The sequence below is a fragment of the Lepisosteus platostomus genome, chromosome 4, assembly GCF_059453375.1.
Source record: "Lepisosteus platostomus isolate fLepPlt1 chromosome 4, fLepPlt1.hap1, whole genome shotgun sequence".
Classification (NCBI taxonomy): domain Eukaryota; kingdom Metazoa; phylum Chordata; class Actinopteri; order Semionotiformes; family Lepisosteidae; genus Lepisosteus; species Lepisosteus platostomus.
In genome coordinates, this window is record NC_142614.1 from 63336014 (window position 1) to 63348317 (window position 12304).

Genomic DNA, 12304 nt, shown 5'->3' on the forward strand with positions numbered 1-12304 from the left:
AAGTACATCAAAAGCATCTCAAATGACAGTTACTACTGGTTTGATTTATATTGGCAGATGACAGTACAGACCAGCTCATACCTACCAGGTAAAGCAGATTTGATTGTTTCCTGCATGCACTCCACAATTTGTTGCCTTATTGTTATGTCATCATCACTTAAACCATGCTCTTGCACAATCTTGTCAATGGCAGAGCCAATAGCTTTCACCTGAGATGGATTTGGTGGAGGTAAAGCTGTAAGCATCGCATCCTCTTGCTTTTCCTGGAAATTATAATGCATATTTAAAGTCTGAATACAGATATGAATGCTTTTAATAGGTGTATTCAATATTTTTAAACCAAAGGTCTTCAGGGGGCATGTTTCTATTTAAATACTTTCTACACAATGTTTTACTGAGGATAGCTAAAAAAAAGTAGCAGCTGTTAGCAGAATTGTACCAACACACTTGTATGTGTAATCCATGTTAGCAAGTCATATCATCTTAAAAAATATGATATTGTAAACCATGACCAAGCACAAAGCTGAGGATCATTATTAAGAATAATTATAAATGCATGCATACTGCCCTGGGAGAGGCAGTAAAATGTTGCCATTTTATAAAATGTAACACATTGCAAATTCTCATTTTATATAATGTTTCATTTTCTCCCATTTCAAAGGCTCACTTCAGCACAATCTGTAAATAGGTTTAATCGTTCCCTCAGTCACATGAAATGTCCAGAACCCTTTTCCAATATGGTGAACCCAATCATCATGTCATGGAACCTGACTGCTCAAACTGCACTCACTGCAGTAGTGAGCCCCATCAAAACCACAGAAAGTCCTGCATTAAAACAGGCATTTCCAGTCATAACTAAGACTGGTAAATCAACATGGCCCACATTTTATGTTATTGCAAGTCTTACCTTGCACATGACAAAAAGATTATACCAAAACAAGAACCCCGTTTAAGTATTATCATGTCTCAAACTGATAAAACCCAACAGCTGAAACATATTAAATAAAAATACTATGTTTCTGAAAGCAACTATGCTTTATAATAGGGTTACAGAGCATTAAAATAACAGTTCCTGAAAACAGAATAAAATAAACATCTCCTGATAAACACTCCTAACTTGGGAGGGAGCAAAAGTAAAATACATGGCTAACATATGATTAATGTAAATATTATGAGCTTTGTACAGTACATTACCTTTGCTTTCTTCTTATGCCACTTTTCTTTAATATGCTTATGTGCTGAAGATATCGAATCAATCAAAACATCACACAGCATGCAGATATACTTTGAATCTGGACAGCTGTGAGATTGCTGGAAGAAAAAAATGTTATATTTATGCACAACAGTAACAGTGAAAGTTACTTAAATGAATACTAGACTACAAATAATATATTTAACACTTCAACAAGCTTTACATCTTGTGTATTTTTCCACATTCTGCAGGTTTGTTCTGTAGGATTTAGAAATGATTTTTTCCTTAAGTAACCTAGAGATGAGTCATCTCATTTTAACTTGTGTGCTTAAAGCAGCACAAATTGGGGATTAATAGTGAATGAACAGGAAGTGGACACAAACTCTCTCAGAGCTCAGACTACTGGGAACTGAGCCAAAGAACATGGATGAGTCTCATGGAAGAGAGGGTACAAGCATAAATTGGGATATAGACACCTAAAAATATTCACCACATTTTAATATTAGGGAAATGATCAGAAATGACAAGCATTTACCTTTTTCAGTCTGAAAATGTCCTCTCTCTTTAGTCTTTCCTCTGCCTGGATTAGTCCCAAGAGTTCTTTTTCTGACAAGGCAGATTCATCAATAACAGGCACATCCCTGTCTTCATCCCTGTCCATGTGATTCCTCCTCCTTGCTTTGACTTTTAGTTTATTAGCTTTTAATTACAGACACATTCTGCAATGATTATCTAACAGATTTTAAATGCACAGTGAAAGCAATGTCATTAATTTCACTATTATTTCTCCTCTTTCAATACCAATTATGCTAGGAAATTTTGGTATTTAAATTAAGTACTAACCACTTTTACATGGTTATTTAAAGGTAAATGAACAAAATTTCCAGTACAGTTTTTGACTGCAGATGAGTTACTAGCACAAATGTTGCCCACTAACCAAGGACTGGCTGTGCGCTCTAAAATAGACGTCCTGCTGTGAATGAGTCAAATACAGCAACTGCTCATTCATCGTCACCTCCAGAAATTCTGTGAGCTTTTAGTAAGACCTAATTCTTATCAATATAATGCAGAATAATGGTAACTTTCTTCTTTACCTTGTAGAGGAGGCCATTTTTTCTGCATGTCACTATTAAGTCGCAACAAATTAGTAATCGTGATCATGAAATTTGCTTTGTGACCAACTTCAACCAAGCACAATGTTTATATTTAAAAGAAGTTTACTCTTCCCTTCCCTGTGAAAATAACTTATCAAAACTTATTTCTACATTTCCTCAGTCCATTTTGGTACCAAGCATTTTACAATCTATTAAAATGTTTTATGCACAGATCAAACAATTTTTTTATCAGGCCTTTTTTCAGAGCCATTAGTAGAAAGACACTATATTGGGATATTTCAAATATCCTGTTTGAAATGTCTGTTTTCCCCACATTGTCCCAGCAAAATGCTTAATGAAGGGCTTATAGCAGGCAGAAAGTTTTAATGCTACCTTATTAAAAAGATCTACTATGAATATAGACAGTAAAACTCCAATATTCATGATTTCTACAACTGTGATTTTGTCTATTCTTGCAAAGGTCTTAGCGACCATTTTTCTGTGTTTGCCGACCAAGTCTGCTTACTCACAGGTTGTGCAGCAGGAAAGAATGACCTTATCACCACACAGATTTGTGGTACACAGAGAATTTGTGAGTTTGCGCTTTATGAACTGAAACCAGCTGAAACAGCAACATATCTTACGTTACAAAGAACCTGACTTAATAAGACTTTTCATTTTAAGTGGTACCTGTCAGTTTCAATGCTTTTTAAATGTGAACCTGGGAAAACAGCATGACTGAGAAAATGTGTTTAAAGGGACAAAGCAGTGTTTACTTGCCAACTTGAGCCCTGCAAGCAGTTGCACTGACCACCGCTATACTGCAAAAACGCAGTCCTTAAGGTTGTTCAGGTGAATTAGGCATATCCACCTGGATCTTATATGTACTTCATGGGCAAAACTGTAGTTACAGCAGCATTTCCTAGTCATTGAATGCCATCATCTCTGCAGCCTTACCCAGAGTCTGTACCACTGATCCAGCAGATTCGTCAGTGGCTGGTTTCTTCTGGAGATGCCTCCTATTATTGCCGTGTCCTCTGCTGACATCCTCAGCCTGCCTGCTCACATCCTCGCTAGCCTCCTGGAAAGAATCCTTCCTCCGGCGGCCTGAATCGGAGCCGAGATGTCTCTCGCGCCAGTTTTCAGCTCTTATGCGGTGGTCTTCTTGGCTGGGGAAGTTCCGGAACCCGTCTCTCAACTCGTCATTCATTCTCTGTCCCGCCTTCTTAAACCCGGCAGGGCTGGTGCTCAGGAGACCTTGTCCTCCTTTCCTAGGACTACTGCCAAAGCTCCCGGGTGTGGCCCTCTTCTTGTGAGCCCCCTTGTCTGGCATACTGCTGAGGCCTCTTCCATAGTCTAGACAGTCTGCATGCAAGGGGCTCCTCCATGAATCCGAGTCATCTGCTACTTTCCCTTTCCTGTCATGTTTCGAATAGGATGATCTGCCCAAGTCTTCCATTTGTTCTTCAAGTCAAGCCTACCAGTTCAGAAAGAAACCAGGTTAAATGTGGACACAAATATACTTAAGCAATCTGCCACAGGCCTAGCATCCTATGTCCCTGCTGGAGAACAAACTTCATTAGTTTCTGAAGCGCAAATGGCCATTATCTTATAATCACCATTTTTATATACTTAGACTATAAATAAGACAATGCAATCAATTTCTTAAATCTTCAGTACGTACCCAACTCAGAAATCAGTGAAGTCTGTGTGCAATATGGAAATTGTGCTTGTGCTATCCTTTGTTCTTCACGATATTCGTTAACATCGTTAATATATTTGTTATATAACAACTCTAATTGTCAAGATGGCTTAAAAGTATCCATAATGTTAGAATTGGGCCTACTTGCTCCTTAAATTGTCACGCTACAGATTGTTGCCAGGATTTATTTCTTTCAATCTTGACAGAGTTAAACGTTAACCAAAATAAACGTATACGGCGTCGTTTTTAGTTTTTATGAGTTTTCTATTCATAACTTAAAAATCCAGTTCTGTACAGTGGCTCCTTGTGTGATTTAAATTACACTTAATGACGATAAAGACTACTGGTCCTAAATTTAAAACAGGTGCTGGTAAGAATGTTGTTACGCAGTACAAATACACATATCCCAGGGGATAATGAGAGACGACCGGTTACTGAACCCCTTTGTCAACTAATGACTTTGTTTTTTCAGTCTTCGGTAGCATAATTGTACACTAGATTTTTAAAGTCTTATTAAATCTTAGAATAAAATCGTGGATGGGTAACCTTCCAATAAATATTCCAACAGTCAACGTAAAGCCTGTTTAACCAATAATTGTTGTCACTAGTGCGTCTTCGTGTTTTTTATTTATCAGGGCAGCTAATAACATGATAGTTCGTGGGATACGTCTGTTCACAAGCTTCTTTATAATAACGGGTGCAAAGTCATTTTCAAATCATAACATAGTCAAATAATAACTTCTATGGAACTATAACATAAATAAAGCGAGGCTCTTCACCGAGGAACCCAGCTATGATTTGGAACTATTTTCCTAAAGCATTCTCGCACACAACAACAGGTTTATTTAAAACAGATTTAAAATCTGCACAAAGGAGTTTCGAGACATAAGACAAAAAATAACATACGACCACAATTCTAAAGAGAAACAAACAATAACTGACCCACAGCCTCTCAATAAGGGTACATGCTGCTCTTTCTTATTTCCGCCGAGGTATGGTACAATTGTTGTATCTGTGACAAAACCACATAAATATCCAATATGGCTTCCTCGATTCGGTAATCGTCGTTATGTTTCGTGTATTTTCGACACACTGCAGTCTTCGCCTTTGTCTCCAATCTAGACAAGACCTGCCGAGGTATAATAATAATAACAATAAAAAATAATAATAACAATTCCTTACACTTATATAGCTCTTTTCTTGACACTCCACTCAAAGCGCTTTACAGGGAGTGGGGAATCCCTTCCGCCACCATTAAGAGAGTGATCCACAGACCATCCCTATCCATTGTAAGAAAGCATACGCTTATCATAATAGTGGCGCTATTACAAGAATTTAACATACATATTCCTGTGTGTTTAAATATCTAGCACAGAGATTCAACGGCATTTCCAGCGATTGCTCGGGAATAGATTTGTTGACCTTGTTAAAAACTATGCGGTTTTGTACTGAAAACCAAGGCACTGTCGCTGCACTCCGGGTTTAGAGACGTTATAGCAGTACATTAGACATCACTTCCGTTTCTTTCTGCTCCGCCCCAGGCATTCAAGGTCTGGTATGTGATGTTCTGATTCACCATCAGCTTCAAGCGATGAAGGAGGGTGCCCCATTTCACTTTATTTATTTCATTCGTTTTTGCTTGTAACAGGTTCTGGCACTGTATTAACAAAACCGATTTACAAAGTGTTCCAGCTGGAGAGAGGGAGGTGATATAAGACACATGGCGCTTTTCACCGCAAAGAATCTCCGAGACCCTTTTTTTTACTAGAAGGAAAACAATGATTTCGAAGTCAGACGCGTCGCAGAGCTTCGCGAATTGAATTATGGGGGGCCTTTGGGATTTTTTACAGGCCCAACGTATGATTTTGACAGGATACACTGGTTTAAAGGACTTTCAACGACCAAGTAAACAGTACCCCTCAGTTAACGTCACATCCGAAAGGTGCCACAACAAGGGTGTCCCTTAGTCACCTTACTGGGGTATTTTGTTTTTGTCCCGACTGAAGAGTGCCTCCTACTGGACGCACAGTAGCAACCCCATTATGCCTTGTCTCCTATCGACATCCCATCAGTAGCGACCAGGCCCAGCCTCGCTTAGTTCCTAAGATCTTATTACAACACATTTGAAAGGAATAGAAACTAAGATGTGGTATGTTTGAATCAGGGGGCGTGACAGCACTGTTTATTCTTATACTGAACCACAGGAAATCCAGCGATTTTCGACGTCATGTGCAAAACCAATTAACGGTTCTTAAGTTAAAACTGCAATTTCATCATCTGTTGCCCCCAACCGTTACTACAGGACCTGTTCTAGCAATTTGGTCACAGCCTCAGGTCACGTAATAACTTTGTGCTGCTCAGAAACACCTGATGGTGATCAAGTACCCAGTGCGCGATGCGCTTGATATTCGCAGCTGCTCTGCAATACGTACTGTATATGTACTGTACGCACTGTACGTTTTCTATACACGCTTTTCTTTTAAAGGACCACTAAGGTTTCTTTTTTCAGCAAAGGATCTACGCAGAGTGAAAACGACACAATATATTCAATTCAATTCAACTCAAGCTTTATTGTCCCCTAGGGGAAATGTGTTTTACGGCACAGTCAAACACAACACAATGACAAATAAACATCATCAAAAGGGAAGAGAATACAGTAGTGTTACAGGAGAAAAGAAACAAGAGACAAGGTAGTTACTTTGCATTGTTTAAGAGTGTAATTGCAGTGGGAATGAATGATTTTCCGAGTCTGTTATATATATTATAATTTGCTCGATGTCAGTTGATGTGATTGTAGATGCTCGGACCAAAATTAATAACATCGATAAAGTAAATCGGAAAGTCACTTTTAGCCCTGTTGCTTCGCAGCTGTTGTCTGCAGCAGCTACACGAAGCCGTTCTCTGCACAGGATACTACAGGTGGAGTTTACTGTCGTTACTTCATTAGTCTTCGAAAAACTGCGCAGATTCTGCAGGTGTCTTTTGGCATCGAAAACAGAATACTAATTTCGTGGGTTTCATGCAAGTTTTAAAGCATCATGAAGGATCAAACAAGATCTTCAGAACTTAGTATTTTAATACCTTCGCAGTTTTTATTCTTACTCGATATTACCCTTGGGGCGATGCATTTATTCCAACTTCTGAAACCCATACGTGCGTGCTCGTTCTTCTGGTATGTTATGCTCAAGTCCGCTGAATATTTAAAGGCAAGGTAAAAGCTCCGTGAAGGTGCCCCCCCTACAGCCAGCACAAACGATGAAACCCACCTCATTCGTTAGTACTAACGATGAGACGTCCTTCGGATGAGACGTAAAACCGAGGTCCTGACTCTCTGTGGTCATTAAAAATCCCAGGGCGTTTCTCGAAAAGAGTAGGGGTGTAACCCCGGCGTCCTGGCCAAATTTCCCATTGGCCTTAACCAATCATGGCCTCCTAATAATCCCCATCTATGAATTGGCTTCATTACTCTCTGCTCTCCTCCCCACTAATAGCTGATGTGTGGTGAGCGTTCTGGCGCACTATGGCTGCCGTCGCATCATCCAGGTGGATGCTGCACATTGGTGGTGGTGGAGGGGAGACCCCATTACCTGTAAAGCGCTTTGAGTGGAGTGTCCAGAAAAAGCGCTATATAAGTGTAAGCAATTATTATTATTATTATTATTATTACTACGTTTGTGCCGTTGAAAGTAGCGTTTGTGCTGCCTTCGTTTCAGAGATATCGCGCCTGGTTTATTCGGGGTCGTGACGTCACTCAGACCCCCTACAATGTCTTAGGCAAACCAAACCGGACTCATTCGTTAGTGCTGCGTTTGCTGCTTTCGTTAACGCGATATGGCGCTTTGGGTTTCCGGTGATCACGTGACCATGCACGCTGACTTTGACTTCCAGTGACCCCGTCTGCCGAGTTCAAGCGCTCTGTTAAAGCTCGTACCCTTAACATTTAAAAGACAATCAATATCCATAAACATATGAGCCTCCTTAGGTGTGAATAATACTAAGACATGACGCATGCCAACAAGTTAACGATCTATGACATACACCTGTGGTTGTGATGTATGTAAAATCACCGTGATTGCAAGATCTATGGTTTTTATTTTCTAAGGCACGTTTTCCTTTCTTTCCCTACCATGACATGCTGTTGCCAAACGCGTAACTGTGGGATACCATCGCGATAAGACCTCAGCAGCATGTCATGATAGGGTCCCCATATATATTGCATATATATCGCGGCATTGTATATCACGACTGGCGCCTGGCTTTCATGCCACCCTGGCACCGCTGTCGCAACAAAGGTCTCATATCACGACATGATATACCCAGATAGGACGTGTCGCCATATATGGACTTTGTGTCGCGACATGGGGTCAGCATATGTCAGGGTATGTCATATCGCGATATATGGACTCCATGTCGCGACATGGGGGCGGGGCATTTTGTTGGGGGTATGTCATATCGCGATATAGGGGCTTCATGTCATGACATGGGCGTGACAGTTTTTGTCATATCGCGATATATGGACTCCATGTCGCGACACTTGGGGGTGGGCATTTTGGCTGGGCATGTCATATCGCGATATAGGGCCTTTCATGTCGCGACATGGGGAGGGGGACTTTTGCCGGAGTATATCATATCGTGATATGCGGACTCCCTGTCGCGATATGAGGATGGGCGTTTTGTCGGGGGTACGCCATATCGCGATATGCGGGCTCCATATCGCGACATGGGGGCCGGGGCATTTTGTCGGGGTATGTAATTTCGCGATATATGGACTTAATGTCGCGACAGTGGCGCCATGAAAGTGATGTGACGGTGATGCGCGCACCCCTATCGTGACATGCTATCGGAGTCGTGAACGCGCTGTGGATGCCATGACATTCTTTGCCTGCTGTTCAGTTTTGACGTCAGTGCAACCTCTCTTAAATTGATCAGTAATTCGAAACCAATGGATGTGTTACTGTATATCCAGCGTGCTCATACAGCACACACGGTACACACAGAACTTCCGCCGTTGCGCTTTCTCCAATCAGAGTGTCGATTCTCACCTTCACCCAATCGCGGCTCGAACTCTTCGGCCGTTTAGCCAATCACGGGTCTGAGAGCTGTTCAAGCCAGCATCGCCAGGTGAATCGGCTTGTTTACTGTCAATCAGAATCTATTTTTAAAATGCCTTACTTATTTGCAAAATAACTACATCAGCTTATTTTTTTATTGATTCCCAATGTCCCGTACTCTTCGAAATAAATACATTTTTTATTTGTAATACAACGTTCTCCGCTGCTTTCTGTAATGAATGCATGGTATTTGAACAAGTTTAATCGTATATTTAAGGTAGAGGAAACACCTTCTGCTTTGTACTTAAAAAATGAACAGAAATGTAAAGGTTATGATCATTATATTGTTATGAGCGTGCTTTCAATTTTGTTTTTTTAACTGTTACATTTATCGATCTTGAAACTAATACCTAAAAATGTTAATATGGGCTCTCGTGTTGTACCAGCGGTAAATTGGAAACTGTTGTCTCTTCACCAGTGAAAGGAGTACACAAGCAATGCATTTTCTAGAACATGGTAAAAAAAAACACCTAACCCAATGAACTAACACAGTAACTCCTCCCTAAATGTAAGACTGTTTATTCGTGTAAAGGCTGCAAAGTCTGGGGTCAACTGATCAAAAGATCACAACTGAAAGATCTGGCGGTCGTGTCTTTGCTGTTTTGTACGTCACAGAGAGACGTCACAGCCAGGGAAAAAAGGCGCTATATTGAAATATATTGAAACATCCACCCCCACCCGACCAGACAGACACGGAAAACAAATTGCCCCCCATTGTTTTTGTTGGTACCTGTAAATTTCCGGCACAAACGTAGCACTAACGAATGAGGTGGGTTTCATCGTTTGTGCTGTCTGTACACGAGGGGCAACTTCACGGAGCTTTAACCCTGCATGGTATTTTAAATCTGGACGGATTTTGAATCTTGCGTTTTGCGTTGTGTTCATTGTGTTTTGCAATAAAATATTAACTTCAGAGTAACTCGTAAAACTACTGAACAATCTAAAGGCAGGCAAACGAAATACCTAAAACTGTTACAAGCAACAAGTGAAAGTGAGCTCTTGCAGCTTTTCTTTAGCTAAAGACAAAGTCCTCATGTGAGAGACCTTTGCAAACTAGCTGTCATTTGAACGTGAATTTGCCGACTCTCCAGTGACGAGATTTTCGCCATATTCAATTCCAAGCCCTGACGCCTGCGTCTGATGTAGAAGGCCAAAACCTCACAACAGAGGTAGGCACCGATTGTTTTTTTACTCCGCCGTGGCACAGTAGCGTTGGGCAGCCTAGGTAATTGTTGCTTAACCTGTGTGTGAGAGAGAGAGACAGTGTGTATATAATAATAATAATAATAATAATAATAATAATAATAATAATAATAAGTTTATTCCATGCTGAAAAAAAGAAGAAAGAAAAAGGTCTTCACACCTGAAGAAGGCTCCACGGCCGAAACGTTGTGTTTTCTTTCTTCTTTTTTTCAGCATGGAATAAACCTATTACTTGTTCCTTTGCAGCCTACGCATACTGACGCAGCTACCCACCTGACGTATAATAATTGCTTACACGTATATAGCGCTTTTCTGGACACTCCACCCAAAGTGCTTAACAGGTAATGGGGACTCCCCTCCACCACCACCTGGATGATGCGACGGCAGCCATAGTGCGCCAGAACGCTCACCACACACCAGCTATCGGTGGGGAGGAGAGCAGAGTAATGAAGCCAATTCATAGATAAGGCTCCGCTAATTCTGCTGTTTGATTATACCGCTCGCGGATTGTATTGCAAATTGGAGGGGTACCCCTATGCTGGCAGGAGTGTCAGTTAAAAGCGAGGGTGAACCAAGGGATCAAGAACATCCGAACACAAACAGCTCAGTTTTAACCCAGTAATGTAGCCGTGGCTTAGGGCAGGTACTGGCAACGTATTGTCTCGTATTCACCGGATCTGCAGTGTAATATCGCCCCAAGAGCACTGGCGCCTCAATATTTACGGACCTGACATGAAATACATTGTTCTTTTGAACAGCATTGTATCTGTGTTTGCTGTCTCCAGCTTAACCCTTTTCATCTGTATTTTCTTTCACTTTCGAATGTTTTTTAATAATAATAATAATAATAATAATAATAATAATAATAATAATAATAATAACGTATTTAGCGCTTTTCTGGACACTGCACTCAAAGCGCATTACAGGTAATGGGGACTCCCCTCCCCAATGTGCAGCCCCACCTGGATGATGCGACGGCAGCCATAGTGTGCCAGAACGCTCACCACACATCAGCTAATAGTAGTAGTACTAGTAATACTAGTAGTTTTACTGCAGCTGTTAACATTAACTGTTGAAATAATGAAAGCCACGTGAAGCAGTTGAATAGTTTCTGGGTTTTAAATATGTTGACCTATAAAAAAAATAATTCTCTCAGTGATCGGCCCATGCTACAGTACATAGCGGCTTGGCTATCATTGAAGACGGGAAATGTAGTGGGTGTAAAATGCCTTCTTGCCCGTTAGAGGGCATTAGTTTGCCAGCAAAATTGTCGACGTGCGTGAGAAAATAGCATTGATGATTACAGTAAATCGATCTCAAAGTAGGTTAATAGGTTTTAGACCGTACACAAAGGGGGAAAATGTTTATGGGGGTAACGTTATAGCCCAGTGAGTGTAAGAGGAAGTGAACAGTTCTGAAGAGGGACAAACTGGCATTAATGTGCTCAGGTTCGGAGAGACTAGAGCAGACCATTTATGAAGAAAGGCTCGGTTTAGGTTTGTGGTATTATCTTTTTTGATAGGATAATGTATTAGGACTTTTAAATAAGGGGACGTTTCCACATCGAGGATCTCGCAAAACCAACACAGGCATATCTGATTTGGTGTGAATGATGTTATGTTATATTTCCTTCATTGCACGGTGTTTCTTCATGGCACTGAAAAAGATTAACAAGTACCAGTGATGCGATTTTGATCTTCTCAGAGTTCCCCAAAAATCGTCGTTTTGCATCAGGCTTTGAAAGAATGGCATATATTATCTTGTGAGTGTGACTGCGTCAGCCACGCCAAAGCAACTATCTACATTTCCCACGATTAAGGGATGTAAAAAATAGAACATTTCCACAAAATTAGTTAAGAAAATAATAAGTACTAGATATGAAATGTATCATTAGCGTGTTAGTGTTTAACTTTAATTTAGTTAATTTCATAACAAAATTCTTTTGTTTGATTTATGTCACGTTTAAATTGGAAACAATCCTCTTACATGTGCACAGACATCA

The 12304-nt window shown here is 40.5% G+C and overlaps 1 protein-coding gene across 2 annotated transcripts in view; it reads right to left on the bottom strand.

Moving 5' to 3' along the window:
* tut7 (terminal uridylyl transferase 7) overlaps positions 1–5047 on the bottom strand; it is a 30562-nt gene extending 25515 nt beyond the window's left edge. Inside the window, exons 1-5 of one of the 2 annotated variants that reach the window (XM_088630214.1) lie at positions 4931–5047; positions 3244–3763; positions 1728–1891; positions 1195–1311; positions 86–263 (exon numbers count right to left, since the gene is read on the bottom strand). In XM_088630214.1, the coding sequence (XP_088486340.1) occupies positions 86–263; positions 1195–1311; positions 1728–1891; positions 3244–3745 (961 nt within the window). In that variant the 5' untranslated portion in view covers positions 3746–3763; positions 4931–5047. The remainder of the gene's footprint in view (positions 1–85; positions 264–1194; positions 1312–1727; positions 1892–3243; positions 3764–4930) is intronic. The other variant, XM_088630215.1, reaches the window with a different exon arrangement.
* Positions 5048–12304: the final 7257 nt, after the last annotated feature.